The sequence below is a fragment of the Hermetia illucens genome, chromosome 6, assembly GCF_905115235.1.
Source record: "Hermetia illucens chromosome 6, iHerIll2.2.curated.20191125, whole genome shotgun sequence".
NCBI classification, from domain to species: Eukaryota; Metazoa; Arthropoda; class Insecta; order Diptera; family Stratiomyidae; genus Hermetia; species Hermetia illucens.
The window spans coordinates 35,548,261-35,567,224 of record NC_051854.1 but is presented as its reverse complement, the minus strand read 5'-3'; the positions used below and the strand labels follow the sequence as shown (position 1 = coordinate 35,567,224).

The following is an 18,964-nucleotide window of genomic DNA, read 5'->3' as shown; positions in this document are numbered from 1 at the left end:
TTTGGTGAGGAGAAAGAAGAAACGGTCTCACTTATACGATTGCCAATCATTACGAATGTGGAAGAATCATGGAAAGAAATGAAAGACACAATCCACAAAGAGGCCTCTGCAACCCTCGGGGTCACCAAGCCGGGTAAGCGGTACATCAACCGAGATACTTGGCTTTGGAATGATGATGTTGAAATGAAGGTCCGTGAAAAGAAACGCCTCTACCACAAATTTCTCGACGATAAAACACCTGCTAATTGGCAAATTTATAAAAATGCCAACCGGGAAGCATAGAAAGCGGTCGCTGTCACCCGAGCGAACCATTTCAAAAATCTTTACGATAAACTGGACACTCGGGATGGCGAGAGAGATCTGTATCGACTTGCTAAAAGCCGTGATGAACGCACACAGGATATCGAACACTTCTGTTGTGTTAATGACAAGAACGGTACTTTGCTTACCAACCGTCGAGCTGCAACGGATATATGGCGAGAATACTTCGAGCAGATTTCCACTGAAGAATTTGCTCATCCTCCACTTCCACAATCATTGCCGACATTTAGAGCAGTTCCACCAGTCAGCGCAACTGAAGTCGAGGAGGCAATAAAACAAATGAAATCGGGGAAAGCAACAGGACCTGACGACATCGCATCTGAGCTCTGGAAAGCGAAGAGCTGGGACCCAACACTGTGGTTCAGTGAATTCTTTAAACGGGTTATTCAGAAAGGAAGAACACCATTTGACTGGCAAGAAAGTACCACTGTTCCAATATGGAAAAAGAAAGGTAGCCCAGCAGAATGTTCAAATTACCGTCCGATTCGGTTACTTTCCCATACCATGAAGATTTTTGAACGCATTCTTGACAACCGTATTCGCGAAATCGTTGAAGTAACCGTGAATCAAGCCGGGTTTGTCAAGAACTGTGGAACTACTGACGCAATACACACTGCGCGGTTACTCATGGAGAAATACCGTGAGAACCATCGCCCTCTTTACATTGCATTTCTGGATCTAAAGAAAGCGTTTGACCGTGTACCACACGAACTCATCTGGTATGCTTTACGACAACACTTCGTGCCAGAAGAACTCGTGCGCTGGGTTCAATTGCTCTACCACGATCCGAAAAGTAAAGTTCGAAGTATGGCGGGTGTATTAAAACCGCTTCGTGTCTCTGTTGGTGTTCATCAAGGAAGCGCCCTCTCACCACTCCTCTTTGTCCTTGTTATGGACACCGTCACACGGGATATTCAACGTCCAGCGCCCTACACACTGCTTTATGCAGATGATGTTTTCATAGCATCTGATAGCAAAAATGATCTCGAGCAACTTGTTCAAAAATGGAATGACCGCCTCATGCAACACGGTCTCAGATTGAATTTAAACAAAACTGAATTTTTGACGACCGATCCCCATGAAACAGGCACAATCACTGTCAGCGGAAGTGATTTGCCCAGAACTGAGCGATTTAAATACCTCGGGTCAACACTATTAGCCAATGGAGAACTGCATTATGAAATTGCTTCACGCATTAACGCAACCTGGATGAAGTGGCGTTCCACAACTGGTGTTCTTTGTGATCGACGTATCAACGAACGTCTCAAATCTAAAATTTACCGCAATGTCGTCCGTCCAGTCGCTCTCTATGGTTCTGACTGTTGGCCGACCATAAAAGACAATGAACGGCGTCTTGCGGTAATGGAGACGAAGATGCTACGTTGGACTAGTGGCGTCGCACGTTTAGATCACATTCGAAATGAGGATATCTGCGATCGTTATGGGGTTGCACCGATCGTGGAAAAGTTGCGAGAGAGGCGTCTTCGATGGTATGGTCACGCAATTCGTGCAAACGAGAATTCACTTGCCAAGATTGGTCTGAACATCGAAGTCGATGGTAAACGACCAAAAGGGAGACCTAAGCAACGGTGGCTTGATACGCTGGATGGGGATTTGAAAGCCTCGAGATTACACCCAGATCAGGCATTCGATAGAGCCAAATGGCGAAGCCGATCACGACGAGCCGACCCCGCTTGTGAACGGGACAAAGGCTGAAGAAAAATAAGATTTCTATTTTAAACTATTTTCAAAAGATTGTTATGAAACTGTCTCACCTTTATACGCATTTATTAAACGACCTCGCACTCTACGTACTAAGCCTCTCCGAATTAAGCCAACAGAACCGATTTATGAAGGGAATGTGTAAATTTCGCGAAGAATCCTGCAGACAATTTTCAAAAGCTTTACACTTCATTCAATTGGATAATGACTTGATTCCTATGCATTGAAATAGTCATTAGTTTAAAACAAGAGAAAATAAATATCAATCAGAGTAAAATTCGTGTTGTCAAGCCAGCGAAAGTAATTTAGCTTCATTATCGTGTATTAAAAACGCCTGAGTTTTACTAGGCATTCCTACGATGTTGTAAATCTTAAACCCATTTTATTCTATGGCAATATAGCCATGGTTCTCTCCATTTGTGAGTTTGTTATTGAATATTTGAATAGTTTCAACACTTGCAATATCACAACTCTGTACTTAAGGTAGTAGAAGCTTATGTTGGCTGCAAATTGTGCAAATGATTCATTCGTACTGAGAACGTAAATTCATATCAACAGCATAAAATCGAGGTTGACAATGCCAATGCTTTTGAAAAATCCATCAACATTACTCATTACGTTGGAATGCACATTTGACCCGTGAAACCCCCATTCATAGAACCAGCAAAAACTCGATTGTTGATTTGCGGAGTATCACTTCTTCCCAACGATTTTATCTCTTCTGAGTCATCTTCGAAGTTATTATTGAAATTTACATATGTACAAACTTATACATAAAAATACTGCAACTTAAGTTATCAAAATCACACGCAAGTCCAAATCAAGGAAATGGTTACTAATTAAATTCATTCAAAATGTCGCTATTGGTTGGAAAGTTCTGTGGTAAAAAAATGGTGCCATAAGACTGATTACTCTCCTTACTAAAGGAGCTATAATTCACCACCATTAAGTAAGTTTGTCGGGTCAAGAGAAGCAAAACACGAGAGAGAATATTTTAACTTATTTGAATGAATACCATTATCACGATCGGTTACTATACAAATACGCAATGTAGAGCTCATTGTGAGTATCTAAATTGAAGCTCAAGCCAAGTTGAGTACTCGCAGTTATAATTTGAGATGTAAGTACGACTAATAGAACGCCACTATCAGTCGTTGAATCGCTCGTTAAATCATCGAGAAGAATATTTCGATTTCAAATGGAAAAGCACACACACATCATCTCACATAGCCATTATGTGCGCCATATATTTGAATCAGATCTTTTATTAATCTTTTACCGCCTGGCTAGATATAAAGCTGAATACTAACAACGGGGTGTACCTGTAATAAACCCGAAATACCTGCTATTAAAATTGAGCCGCGATTAATTAGAAAAATGACCCCTACAATAAGATTGTAACGAAAGTGCAGTGCCAAGGAGTCCTAAGAGTAAAGCAGCCGCGATTCTCATTGAAATCAGCTTTTTTATTCCCTCTGTGAAGAAAGGTCCACTTTATGTTCCAAAGGTCGCTTCTTGTGAATTAAAATTGCAGCATGGGTGCTTAAGCTAGTTGAAATAAGCAAATTACATGGTGCAAAAACAATAGGGACATCATCCCTGAAAATATTTTGCTGTACCATCTGAAGGAAAAACAGTGACTCAGACTCGAATTGGTTATACTAATTACAGTCTGTCTGTCTGTCACACGCACTTTTCTCAGAAACCGCTACACCTATTAACACGAAACTTGCTATAAAAGTTGGAGCTCCCTCGACGATTACCTACCTTGACGTGGTGAGGGAGCTCAGTAAGGAAGATCCTCCAGGAAACGGGAGGTGACACCAAGCGGTAATCAAAACCCCAAGCCAAGGTGTGACTACCGTGCCGAGGGCTCAATGGTCACAGGGGTTAAGATGTGGCCGTAAACGGTGAACTCTGGGTACCAGGCGACCCCCAGTTTCAACTAGCCTTGTCTCGGCAAAAAGGGGCTCTGCCGAGATCGACTTACTTTCCCCGGAAAAATTGAGGCCATGGCAGCCAACTATGAAAAAACAAAAAAAAACAAAAACACAAACCTACTAAGCAAACACAATTAAACTTCGATCGTGACGATCCAACCTCGAGTGAAGGGGCAACCCTGAGCTCATCGATGGAGAACCTGAGTCTAGACTCAGATTCCCCACTTATTCAAGTGGGAACCAATTCAATTGGGACCCAGTCCTTAACGGATGACCCGAAACAGGCCCCTTCTGTCAGTACTCCTGACCCCAGGCTCCAATCGGCGCCACCTGCTGAGGCTAAAGTCTTGCCCATGGGTAAGCACCTGTCCACGGATAGCAAACTGCCTTCGGGCAAACCGCCTTCGGGCAAACCGCCTCCGGGCAAACCGCCTTCGGGCAAACTGCCTCCGGGCAAACCGCCTTCGGGCAAACCGCCTCCGAGCAAACCGCCTTCGGGCAACGCACAACCAAAGAGCTGTGCCAAGGTTGAGGGGAAAGGAGCGTTCGGGGCACCTGCGGCTAAGGGGGAACCGAAGCGGCAGCGGTCTTCGGACGATCCTAACTCTTCGACACAAAAGGCGGCAAAGAGGGCTCGGCCGGCAACGGCTAGGCCTTCATTTGCAGCCAAGGCTATCGAAGCCGATGGATGGGTCCTGTATGACGACTCTAATCCATCCGGCTACGATACTGAGCAGTGCGAACAGCTTAGAAGGAAACTCCTCCTAGCTGTAAGGACTGCGTCTGCGCAAGGCATTAAGCTTTGCTTTGAGTCGGTAGGTGTATACCGTAAAATGTTATGGCTGAACTTTGCCGACGAAGACACGAACGAGTGGCTCAGGCAGTACTGCTCCTCCCTTAACGATGTGTGGGAGGGTGCGCGACTAACCTTGAAAAGGGTCTCTGAGCTGCCATCGATCAAGAAGTGCTTTCTCTGGCTTCCAGAAGAAGAGCGAAATGGTGTCGGGGTTCTGGAACAACTTGGTGTACAGAACAACCTTAACACTTCCACCTGGTTGCTGCTAGGCAGCAAAACAGGAGAGAGAACCGATAGGCCGGGAACTTTTCTCACTATCGGCGTTCCCGAACCTGATGTTAAGAAAGTTCGGGAAAAATCGGGTTGCCGGCTCTACTATGGGCTGGGGACCGTCACGTTACAAGTGTCGGCTCCTAAAACCATTGAAGGGGACATGCAGCCCCCGGCATCTACATCTGAAACATAAATGAGGTGCCACATCTCCCAAGTAAATTTGCAGCATTGTAAAGCGGCGACTGCACTTATCAGTCTTCGGATCAATAGCTGCAAGACATTTATATACCTCATACAAGAACCGTGGGTTGTTGGTGGGGCAGTCAGGGGCCTAAACTTCCAACATGCTGACCTATTGTATGCCAATGGAAGCGATCGACCCCGCACCTGCATGGTAGTCTCCAAAGACTTCCAAGCTAACCTGGTTAACGATCTATGTGATGGCGACACCACATCGGCTAAGCTAACCATAAAAAGTCAACAGGGAGATAAAGAGATACTATGGTGCTCTGCATACTTCCCCTACGACGCAGAAGACGTTCCCAGTGGAACATTCATCAGAGCTATCCAATATGCCAAAAGTAGAGGCATGGGGGTAATAGCAGGATGTGATGTCAATGCTCACCACATATGCTGGGGAAGTTCGAACATCAATGCAAGAGGATCGAGACTACTGGAGTATCTAGTAGGAACCGATTTGCAGATCCTAAATGTGGGTAATGAACCCACTTTCTTCAACGTGGTCAGGCGAGAGGTCATCGACATCACGGTGGCATCTCCTGACATCGCGGCTCTGATCGGAGAGTGGAGAGTATCAAACGATATCACACTCTCGGATCACAGACGCATTGATTTCGTTATGGGCATGGATCCACCTCCACCCACTCCATTTCGGAATCCGAGGAAGACAGATTGGGTAATGTATCAAACAGAATTGAACGCCCGAGTCACGATCCCTGGGAGGCGCATCAAATCCATTGCTGGAATTGAGAAGACAACCCAGATGATCACAACTAGCATGAGAGAAGCTTTCGAAGAAAGCTGTCCACTCAAGATGCCAAAGAAGGGTAAAACACCATGGTGGAACTCGGATTTGGCAAACCAGAGGAGAACGACAAGGATGCTCCTTAATCGTGCTCTGAAGGGCGAATCAAGCACTAGCTGGAATCGCTATAAAGAGGCACAGAAGGCTCTAAAGAAGAGCATAAGATCGGCTAAACGATCATCTTGGAGACGCTTTTGCGAAGAGACTAACTCTCTTGAGGCAACGTCAAAGCTGAAGCGGATTCTGGTCAAAGAACGTAGCCAGAAACTGGGTTACTTACGTTTACAGAATGGGAAGTACACAGAAAGCGAAGAAGAAACGGCAAATCATTTGCTTGAAGTACACTTCCCAGGCAGCATCCAAAATCTAATCTCGGGGCCAACAGGTGCATACAGCCCTCAACCGAGAGATTGGAATCTGGCATGCAAAGTAGTATCACTGGAGCGAGTGAAATGGGCATTTAACTCGTTCCACAGATATAAGTCTGCAGGTCCGGATGGCATCATTCCTGCGCTAGTAGTAGAAGGAATGGATGCCCTGGGTCGACACATTCGGAATATATATCGGGCATGCCTAGCACACGCTTATATTCCAGTTAAATGGCGGGATGTGAAGGTGTTGTTCATTCCCAAACCAGGAAAACCCACCTACACAGACGCAAAAAGTTTTCGACCGATCAGCCTAACGTCCTTTCTGCTAAAAGGACTAGAAAGATTAGTAGATCGGTTCATAAGGGATACACACATTCCTAAATGGCCACTTCACCATAGGCAACACGCCTACCAGAAAGGCAAATCCACGGAGACAGCACTCCATGAACTTACGGCAAAAATTGAAAAGGCCATGTCCGATAAAGAATACGCTTTAGGCGCATTCATGGACATCGAAGGTGCCTTCAATTATGCCTCATTTGCGGCAATTTGTGATGCGGCAAGACAGCATGGAATCGAACCGCTGCTAATCAGTTGGATCCTTCACATGCTAGAGTGGAGAAAAATCCACATATCGATCGGCCAGAAGTCTATTGAAGCAGGATGTCTCAGGGGCTGCCCACAGGGAGGGGTTCTCTCTCCACTGTTATGGCTCTTGGTGATGGATACCCTGCTGTGGCTCCTGGAGGACAAAAAAGTCTTCGCGCAAGCATTTGCGGACGACCTAGCCGTAATAATTACCGGCAAGTTTGCGGACACAGTATGTGACCGCTTGAATGCAACTCTGCATGTAATCCACAGCTGGTGCCTCCGCAATGGACTCACGGTGAACGCTAGAAAGACTGGACTAGTTATGTTCACTAAGAACGTCAGGTGGGGCAGCTATACGCTACCCACCTTAGCAGGGGCGGAAATCCAGCTGGCACAAACAGTCAAGTACTTAGGAGTACATTTCGACTCTAAGTTAACGTGGAAGCATCATATCCAGGAACAATACCAGAAATCCTGCAGATTGCTCTGGTGCTGTAGGAATGCGATAGGTAAGACCTGGGGACTTTCACCTAAACGGATATATTGGATGTATACATCCATAATAAAACCCATTTTGATGTATGCATGCATCGTCTGGTGGCCAAGACTGAACTTTGCTAACAGCAGGAAGCTGCTAACGCAGATTCAGAGACTTGGTTGCCTAAGTATTACTGGAGCAATGAGTACTACGCCGACTGCGGCACTTGAAGCCATCCTAAATTTACCCCCCATCTACTTGGAGGTGAAACGGAAAGCAGCCAACGACGCATATAGGCTCGATACCATTGGGGCGTGGAAAGGCGGCCAATCCAACGGGCATGCGTCTATATGGAAATTCCTTGGAAAACATCCGGTAACCCTGATGCCGACCGATCATATGGTTTCCAGATTCGTCTTTGAAAAGACATACACTGTCGTAATCACCGAAAGAGAAGAATGGTCGACAAGTGGCCATGAGTCTTTTCAGATTACAGACCTAATAATCTTCACCGACGGGTTAGTCACGGAGGATGGATCGGGTGCAGGTGTGTTCTCGGAGAATCCGATTATAGAACTGGTCCGACCCCTCGGGAAAATGACGACCATATTCCAGGCGGAGATATATGCCATTTCATTGGCAGCAGAAGAATGTCTGCGACAAAAATGGAGGGGTCGCACCATTCGAATCTGTTCCGACAGTCGAGCGGCATTATCAGCACTAGATGGCAACAACATATCAAGCCAGTTGGTGTGGAGTTGTCATCAGGTGCTGCTGAAACTTGGCCGACTGAGCGAAAATCCTTGTGAAGGAGCCTAGGGCCACTAGAGCGGCATTTTTGTTGTCCCTTAAGAAGTGGGACATGAAAACCCTAGTAGGGCTTTTGACGGGACACTGCCCCTTAAACTACCATATGGAAAAGATTGGGGTAGTGGTTTCGACTGTGTGCAGTCAATGTGAGGAGGAGGAGGAAACTGCCCTGCACTTTTTATGCAGCTGCCCGGCATCCTCAGATCTCAGACGAAGACACCTTGGCAAGGTTTTCTTCAATGAAGAATCTGCACACTCTCTGCCTCTTGACAATGTTCTCAGATTCGCTAAAGCCTGCGAACACCGTAGGCGGGAAGCCATTGAATAGGCAACTTACGGGGATAGTACAATGGGCCTAATAATGGCCTGAGTGCTCGGAGCTGCGGCTCCCCCCATTTAACTAAACTAAACTAAACTGGAGCTATGAGGTCTCACCCATGCAGTGAATTACATTGCTGCACATTGAAGTTAAGGGGGATGTAGCTCCCCATACACCGAAAAGAGGGTTGCACATTTTTTTTCACCAAATATAGTCATGTGAGGTATGAAATTAAAGATCTGATTTCCGAAGCAAGTATTACTTTCGAGTTTGGTTGCAAAGTGTTGAGTTCCAAAAGGGGTTGATTACTTCAAAAATCCGTTCTCAGAAATTACCCAATCGAAAATCCTAAAAAAAATTGTTGAGACCCGTGCACTACGAAATATTCTCTGTTACGATATCTACTCAAATAATACAAATATTTTGAAAATTTACTCCGAACTCCCTAAAGTCCATCCTAGATTCGTAAAATTTTGCACTGAGATAGTCTTAATAGGAAACATACTATGGTCCGGATAGCTGAGTGGTTAGAGCACAAGGCCGTCGTACGGAAGGTCGCGGTTCAAATTTCGCTGGCGGCAGTGGGATTTGTATCGTGACTTGACGTCGGATAACAGTCGGCTCAGCTGTGAACGAGTACCTGAGTCAAATCAGGGTAATAATCTCGGGCGAGCGCAATGCTGACCGCATTGCCCCCTACAATGTTCTGCAGTGTACTGTTACGGTCTTGAATGAAGTGCTCTAACACACTTCAAGGCCCTGATCCAATAAGGATTGTTGTGCCAACGATTATTATTATTATTATACTGGAGAGTTTGGTGAAATTTCTATTATTAACAAAGTTGTGGTAGGCTTGAGCCTTTTGCGTCAAATTACAATACATTTTGACACTAACAAACGATCTATCTTCTGGTTTTTTATCAAGTGGTGAAAGACCCGTTTTTGGCCCATGATAAAATTTCTCAATTGGATGAATAACACAATCAATACCAAAAGAACGAGCAATCGAATGATTTAGGATCATTGTACACTAAAATTAAATTTATAACAACAAACACGTCCGCCACTGTACCTGTGAACGACTGTGGAGCAAGAATTCGTTTCGACTATTCACTGCAGTATGATACTGACATTGAAAGTCTATGGTAAGAATGCAAAAAAAATTACCTAGCAACAACTAACCTATTATATTATAACTTTGTTAGTAATAGTGCGATTTCCACCAAACTTGGCACGATCATGCTCTATAGTATAGCCTATATGCTGCAAAACTTGATGATTCTAGGATAAACTGAAATAGAGTTCGGAAGCTAGACGCTTCAGGTATGAAAGGTTTTGTGTATTACTTTGTACAAGCATTTGAGTGAACATTTATCCCATTAATACCTAGCACATAGTGTATATGCATAAATTACACATAATAAAAATTTCCACTTACACGTAATATTGACAACCTTGAATTTGCAAAGCGATAACTTTAGCCTATTATAAATTTGTTAATAATGGTGCGATTTCCACCAAACTTGGCAGGATCATGCTCTATATTATAGCCTACAATGCCGCACTTTTATGGTTCTAAGATGAAGTTAAGGGGAGCTTTACAGTCAATTACTAAAAATTATAGTAGTAGATTCTTATTAACTTTATTTGAACAGATATCTCTATGGAGGGTATTTCGGCGCCTAGGCACATTTCTTTTTGTTTTCAATTTTTTAGGTTGGGTAATTTCTGAGAATGGGTCCGTGGAAGAAATGGTCACTTTCCCCCCACCCCGCGAATTCCGCAAAGTTAACAAAAGTTGTCCTATTATGTAGCCTACAAGATCCCGATTCGAATCCAGCATACTACCTATTTATTGTTTGGGTATTTGAAAGCAGTGGTTGATAAAGATACTCCTAGGTCTTCAGTAGAAGTTTCTTCCAAAATTAGTAACGTAAGAGTCAACATAACCAAAATGTCTTCGGAAGCTATGACTATTTTCGACAAACGGATCAATGCTATCAACTAATGGTGAACTCTCCTATAAAATTGCTTCACGCATCATTGCAATTTGGATGAAGTAGTTTTCCACAACTGGCGTACTTTGTGAACATCAAATAACGTCTCAAATCCGAAACTTACCAACAGTTTTTATATCACGTCGTTATTGATGAAGAATGAAATGAAAATTTTGGAAACAGTGATGACCATCGACAGCGATATCAAAGTACAATATTCATGGAAATAAGGTTTTACTCTGCACTTGGCGGGGCGTGAAGTTAGTTACCTATTATGATACCAGGCGAAACCCTTGCTGCTCAACCACAGTATATATACATCTTATTGTAGACAGACCACTTTAACCCGTAAGTCATTCGGAAACTTCGACTAGCAAGCCGTTTGTTCCATGACAATGTGCATCCTCATATAGCCAATTAATTTAAATAAGAAATATAACCTTACGACGCATATTCACCAAACTTGGCACTATTTGATATTAATTTAATTAATTAATTAATTTAATTAATTGAACAACCAGAACATCGGCGAGTTGGAGGTCCCGCCAACTGGAGAAGACGGAGAAGTACTGCCACCACCAAGTATAGAAGAAACAGTCCGTGCAATTCGGCTTAAAAATCATAAGTCGCCAGGAGCCTATGGAATTACAGCCGAATTAGTTAAATATGGAGATAATCAATTACAGTGGGATAGCGCCTGACGACTGGCAAAGAGCCATTATCTCTAGAGTCTCATACATAAAAAGGGAGATATCACACAGTGCAGCAATTATAGAGGTATCACGTTGTTGAGTACTATCTATAAGATATTCTCCGCTATTTTGCTAGGGCGAATAGCCCCATACGATCAGAACATCATTGACCCATACCAAACAAGCTTCACTCCAGGCAAATCAGCAACAGATCAGATTTTCTCTCAGCGGCAAGCGATGGAAAAACTGTTGGAATATGGACACCGGTTGCACCATCTATTCATCGACTTTAAAGCCGCCTATGATAGCAGAGCCAGGGTAAAATGTACACGGCAATGAGAGAATTCGGTATCCCGACGAAATTAATAAGACTGTCTAGGCTGACCAATGTGCGAAGCCAGATAAAAGCAGCAGAATCACTCTCAAAACCATTCGACATCAACAACGGTCTACGAAAAGGAGATGCAATATTATGCGTCGTCTTCAACCTGGCCCTCGAGAAAGTAATCCGTGATGCTGAGGTAAATGCGAGAGGTACGACCCTCTTTAACTCCATCCAACTATTGGCCTATGCTGATGATATCGACATCATGGGAAGAACGACCCAAAACTTATAAACTGCCTTCATCCAGATCGAGCAGATGGCGCGAAATCTTGGGTTGCACATCAATGAAGGCAAGACAAAATATATGGTAGCAAAGTCAGCACCAAAAACCAACCAACCAACAACATCAAACCGCACTGGCCAAAAGTGAAGAATAAAGATAGGGCACTACAACTTTGAGATCGTTGATAATTTCTCCCGTCTAGAGTCGAAAATCACAACCGATAGCAGTGACGATGATGAAATTCGTGCACGGTTGTTGGCAGCCAAAAGAGTCTATTCCAGCTTAAAAAATCTCTTACTATACAAGACAATGATCTTGCCAGTCCTAATGTATTCCTCGGAAACTTGGGTTCTTAGCAAGAAAAATAGCAAACTCTTGGCCGCGTTCGAGAGAAGAATCCTCTAAAGAATTTTTGGCCCCCTACATGAGGATGGGCGATTCCATGACCAAATAACGGCGAAATCTATGAGCAATACCATGACTGTCAAGTTGTGAATAAAATCCGGCTCAATAGGTTACGATGGGCGGGTGATTTAATCCGTATGGATGAGGATGATCCAGCCAGGAAAGTCTATAAGGACAATATCTATGGTGGAAAAAGACGACGAGGCAGACCCTGCCTGAGATGGAACGATGGTTTAGGTCAGGACGCCAGACAGCTTTTAGAGATGGAATTGGTGGACCGTTCCAGCATGCCAATCAACGGTTGCAAACCATGAACAAGTCAGGAAACGGGAAGCTCAGCGCTTCAGGTATGAAAGATATTGTGTATTTCCTTTATAAAGAGATTTGAGTGTGCATTTGTCTCATTAGCATGTAGCACGTAAATATGCATATATTATGTGAAAATTTCCACTTTCAAGTAATATTTACATTCATAATCTTGAATTTTCAGAGAAGCGACAGTTTTGACTTAGTATAACTTTGTTAGTAATAGTGTGATTTTAACCAAATTTGGCAGGATCATGCTCTATGCTGTAGCCTACATTGCTGCAAAATTTCGTGATTCTAGAGTGAACTTATAGGGGGGTTTTCCTGTCAATTACTAAAAAATCTAGTAATGTACTATTATTAACTTTATTTTAACAGATATCGGTATGAAGGGTATTTCGGAGTCTAGGCACCACATAGAGGCAGCCCCCTGATTTTTTCCAGATTTTTCGGATGACCCCTGCACTCCCCACCTTTTCAGCAAATGTCAAAACTAAGACCGGCTTCGAAAAGTACTAGCGGAGACCTTTAATTTGATACCCCACATGACTATATTTGATGAAAAAAAATTTACACCTCCCTTTTGCATGTATGAGGACCCCCCTTAAATTCGCCGTAAGAGGATGCAACTCACTGTATGCGTGAGCGTTCACAGTTCCCACCTTTCTACCAAATTTGATGCCAATCGCTATAACTGTCTCCGAGAAAAATGCGTGTGACGGACAGACAGACAGACGGGCAGACGGTGGGGAAAATGTTAGAGCGGGTAATCTATAATAGATTACTCCCGGTTGTCGAGAGCCAAGGCGGCCTTTCAGATCGGCAGTATGGGTTCCGAAAAGCCAGATCAACCATTGATACCATCAAATTGGTTACTGGCTTGGCCGAAGATGCAATTCACGGAAAGGGTAGTACCAGCAAATATTGCGTGGTAGTAACCCTGGACGTGAAAAAAATGCATTCAATTCGGCCAATTGGAATCTAATACGCAAATCCCTAGCGAAGGTTGGTATCCCCGCCTATCTCGCTGCTATCGTCGATAGTTACTTAACTGAAAGGAGGCTCTGGTACGACACTGATGACGGACCCCAGGAGTACGTTGTTTTCGCGGATGTCCCGCAGGGCTCCGTATTGGGCCCACTACTGTGGAACATCGTGTATAACCATGTACTTAATCCTCCCCTTCCGAAGGAAGCCACAGTGGCGGGTTACGCTGACGACATAGCACTGGTTGTTGTCGCAAAGCATCTTGAAGATGCTGAGTTATACTCAAGCGAGGCAATCATGCTGGTTGGAGAGCTCTGGTTTGACGCTTGCGGAGTAAAGAGGGCCACGGCATACCTCTAGGTTGCTTATAGCCAGAGTGGTGACCTCAATCATTTTTTTCTATGCGACCCCAGTTTGGAGCGAGGCGTTGGGGATGTCAGGGAATGCTACCAAACTGAGCTTAGTCTACAGGATGACAGCTCTAAGGGTATGCTCTGCCTTCAGGACTGTCTCAGATGACGCAGCATTCGTCATCTCTGGAATGATGCCGATTGACATCTTAGCAGATGAGATGGCGAATATATACCATGCGAAGCCAATCTCTCCCTTATCGCAGACGAAGAACGCTGAGAGGGAGAGATCCATAAATAGATGGGAAGAGCGGTGGGAACGCTCGGGAAAGGGTCGGTGGACTCACAGGCTCATTCCTACCATCAAGGAGTGGTTGGAGAGACGACACGGTGAGATTAACTATAATCTCACCCGGTTTCTCACGGGACATGGAGGATATCTCCAATACCTTCACAGGTTTAAATTGGAGACCTCACCCGACTGTCCAAATTGTGATGGAGTCCCAGAGGACCCAGAGCATGTATTCTTCCACTGTCCGAGATTTGTGGAAGAAAGGAGGAATCTAGAGGAGACTCTAGGAGAGGTGCTGGTACCAGGAAATCTGGTGCCGAAAATGCTAGCACATCAAGGGAATTGGGATGCGGTAAACTACATGATCACGTCTATTCAAGATAAATTGCGAAAGGCAGAGGAAAGGAGAAAAGCGCGGTCACGTGCGCCGCGTGTGGAAGAAAGGTGACAAACCTAGAGTGAGCTGACTCCGCCCCGTGATGTAATACCTTATGGTGGTTCCGCGGGGCAGGGAGGGAGTCGGGGGTGGTTTTAGTGGGTAAAAATCCCACACGCTGGTGTGTCCAGACCAGTGTCTTGTGAAGATTTCCACCTCCTCAAAAAAAAAAAAAAAAAAAAGACAGACAGACAGTAAACCGATTTTAACAATGGAGCCTATACTTTAGCAGGTGGAGGAAGCTGAATCTTACACCCGCACATCATAACGAAAGATGGAAGTGAAGAAATTAGGAAATTTGTCGATCGTTACCAACTGGAACTTCCCTCAGTCGATTTCGTTACTTTTCATAATGATCTTTAAAATGTTGACCACAGCCTATGTGGATATTTAGTCATTCCTAGCCTGAATCATCGCCCTTTATTCACACAGAAAAACAACAACTGATTCGTCGAAACTTTGGCGATAACATTGAATTTATACAATCCCAATGGAACATACTTTAAGTAGGCAGCAAGTAACTACTTCTGGCAAAGTTAATTACGAGCGCCAATCCGGGTTTTCCCTAGCCTACAATTGACAAGAAGCAATTAACTCCGCTCCAGACATGACAGACTAAATGCACGGAGTTTTGAAGCCACCAATCCAATTGCCGTGTCCTATTCAATGTTGAAAGACAACAAAGTTAGCAATCAGCAACTAATCTTCCTAATGCAGTGGAAATCGGGAGTTTGACCGCGTCTCGTGCTCCTTAGTCCGCCACCAACTTAAAAATGGTGGTTTTAGGCAGTGATTTCAACGACAATTGACCATTAACAACCCTTAACCCTTGCTCTCTTAAAACGTTTCAATTTGACAGCTGGACAATAAGCAATAAGCAAACGCCATGATTAGGCCCACCCTGTCTGGGTCTTGATTAACTGTAAACAAACATCGTAGCTACATATTCGAAACGCACAGAATATCACTCACCATTTAAATCCTTCGTAAGCTGTGATCTGGTCGACATTTTCCTTAATCAAAGTTTACCGGATTGCCGATGAAGTGAGTGCACAAAATGAATAGCCCGCTTGCTAGACAGGTCCTTCCCGCACTCCCGAAAGCCAGGTCTGACACACCGAAAAACTGAGATGATATACACAACACGAAAATTGCACAGCACTGCACTCTTGCTAACCCGCACTCACCGATGCGTTCCAATTTTCACTGGCGCATTACACCTGGTTTCACTAGCCTTGCAATTTTCAATGCATTTTCTCCGTAAATTTGAGACAGAAAACCCACTAATTGCCCCAAAAAACAGACAATTTCGCGACAGAAAGGCAACAGCACCGACCGCTCAAGGAAAACCTCCGCAAACTCAAAACTGCATACGACGCACGCACACCAAAACCGAATGGACTTTTCCTCACTGATTTCCCGATTCTTTACGCACGACGGCGCTAAGCGGGCACGCGCAAAACCTACATACAGATGCAGTTTAGTCACACATCCAATCCATACAAGCTTCTCCAAGCTGTGACACTGTAGTTGTGCTGTCAAAAACCCGAATGACAAACCGCACCTCTCCTACTTTCCAACGAGATCGACTGCCTTCTGCCTTCCGCCTTCAACTCAATACTGAATCACAGAAACGACAATTGGAACGACTGTCGCCGAATACTAGGCGTAGCTGTCATTTTCCAATTCCCAATTTCCACTTGGATACTTCTCCGACAGGGTTACCAGCTCCTTCCCTGTAGCTGCCAGTATCTGAGAGGTACACAGTACATGCCTATATGCAATTGCAAGTGCACAATAAAATGTTTAGATGTTTAGTGAAGACTTCCTGTAATGTCTCTTCATCTAAATAAGTTCTGTCGGTTTTTTTTTTAAATTTGAAGCTTTATTGTGAAAAATTGGTTATATATTCATTGTTCAAAGTATTGCCCATCGCTAGCCACAACTTTCTTCCATCTTTCAGGCAATTCATAGTTACCATCGCGCCAAAAATTGGCCGGCTTGGCCGCTATCCACTCATCGAGCCATTTTTTGAGTTCGTCGTAATTGGAGAAGTTCTGGTCAGCCAGGCCATGCTGTATCGACCGGAACAAATAATAATCAGAAGAAGCAATGTTGGGAGAGTACGGCGGGTGGGGTAGGACTTCCCATTTCAACGTTTCTAGATATGTTTTAACGGGCTGTACAACATGTGGATGCCTTTGTTAGTATTGCGGCCGTTTTTTCTTGAGTTCGCGGCTCAAACGCATCATTTGACGTCGGTAGTTTGCCCATGACCGTTTCGTTCGGTTTTAGCAGCTCATAGTATACCACACCCAGCTGGTCCCACCATATACACAGCATGATTTTCTCACCATGAATATTCACTTTGGCCGTCGATGATGAGGCATGGCCGGGGTATCCCCACATTGCCTGACGCTTGGGATTATCGTAGTGGATCCACTTTTCATCGCCAGTAACTATTCGATGCAGAAAACCCTTCCTTTCTTGTCGTTGGAGCAGTTGTTAGCACGTGAAAAAAACGGCGTTCGACGTCTCTTGGCTTCAGTTCATACGGAACCCAATTTCCGACCTTTCCGATCATTCCCATTGCTTTTAAACGGTGGGAAATGGCTTGCTGACTGACTGCAAGTGTTTTTCCAAGTTCTTCTTGCGTTTACGATGGATCTTGGTCGAGCAATGCCTTTAATTCTTCATCTTCAAAAATTGTTGGCCGTCCGGCGCGCTCCTCGTCTTCCAAGTCAAAATTGCCACTTTTAAACCGTCCAAACCACCTCTGACACGTTCGCTCAGATAGAGCATGGTCACCATAAACTTCCACTAAAATGCGATGACTTTCGGTTGCTTTTTTCTTCATATTGAAATAATGAAGTAGAACTCCCCGCAAAAACACATTATTTGATACAAAATTGGCCATTTTCGTTGATGAAAAATGTATTGTTGTTTACACTTCGATTAAATAATTTATACTGACGTTTGTGCCTACTGACAGTAGCTTTCCGATGAATGTTTGGAAATGTGGATCAATGGAATAAAAAACAAGCTACGCCATCTATTGTGAAAACCGACAGAACTTATTTGTAGACCTTATAGTAATTGTTTTGATCGTTTAATAACATCCTCGGTAAACTCCTGGAACTTCTTCTGTTTCTGTTGATCCGTAAAGATTTGATGAAGCGATCGGTTTGCTGGCTAGTAGCCTCATAAAGGCCGTACCTTGTCATGAAGTAGATTTGTGCTGTCGTAATTCAATGATTTGATTAAGATACAGATAGTTTTCTGAGGCGCAGACATTTGACAAAGCCAGATATAATTTAACAACGGTGTTTTCAATATGCATATCTTGCAAATAGACCGAACAAAATTTTGTCGTTGTCGATTGAAATTGCTGAATCGTGGCTTAATCAAATCCGCCACGTCGTTGCTAATGGAAATTCAAAACTTGCCGTGTCGGTGTCGATGACCGTAAGCGCGTTCCTTTGGGCTCGCCTTTCGCGATCAGTAGGGCATAAGTCAATCCATTAAAATGGACTGATGAAGAACTGACATGTTAGCATAAACAAAACGATAAAAAAAGGGTCTTTGTCACATAGATTTAAATATCAACACCATTCGGAAGTCATGTTTCGATTAACAACATATTGGCGACTGCATTCCACTCAACCTATCATTAATCCAGCCATTGCCACAATTTTATCATTCAGGCGCCAGACTGAAGAAATACTGATCGTGTCAGGTCAATTTTAGACCACACATTTAGTGCATTGAGCCATTCCTTAACAAGGATTAAGATCTTGGTTACTACAAATCCTCCTTCAAAATTTAAGATGAATCCGAGCAAAACTAGGGAAGATAAAGCGAACTCGTGGTGCGAATGGCAAAAAACTGCAACCGCTAATGCATTGGATTCGTTCAAATAAATGTGCAAGAACGTTTTGAATAATATCAAGCTTTTTCATGAAGATCTGAACAAAGATGCCTTCCTGGAACGATGTGTTGTAGAACAACAATGAGAGTTTGGACCAACTTATTTACAAAATCTCACCAAACCACTGGAGTGGATGGAACCTTAATCATCGTTGAGATTGCAGCTGATGTGGCAGCCTTTGTCTTTAAAGAAGATTCTTTTGCTTTACTAACCATAAAGGCTGCTTTACTAACCTTTATGCAATGCTTGAGAATCAATAGTGGAGCGGAGCAGGGAACTGAAGAACAGGATTCGTCG

The 18,964-nt window shown here is 43.9% G+C and overlaps 1 protein-coding gene across 3 annotated transcripts in view; it reads right to left on the bottom strand.

Annotated features, from left to right (window-relative positions):
• The window catches only part of LOC119658627 (F-actin-uncapping protein LRRC16A), a 64,356-nt gene extending 47,997 nt beyond the window's left edge, over positions 1 to 16,359 (bottom strand). For 2 of the 3 annotated variants that reach the window (XM_038066130.1, XM_038066133.1), the window contains exon 1: positions 15,712 to 16,359. In XM_038066130.1, the coding sequence (XP_037922058.1) occupies positions 15,712 to 15,748 (37 nt within the window). In that variant the 5' untranslated portion in view covers positions 15,749 to 16,359. The remainder of the gene's footprint in view (positions 1 to 15,711) is intronic. The other variant, XM_038066135.1, reaches the window with a different exon arrangement.
• Positions 16,360 to 18,964: the final 2,605 nt, after the last annotated feature.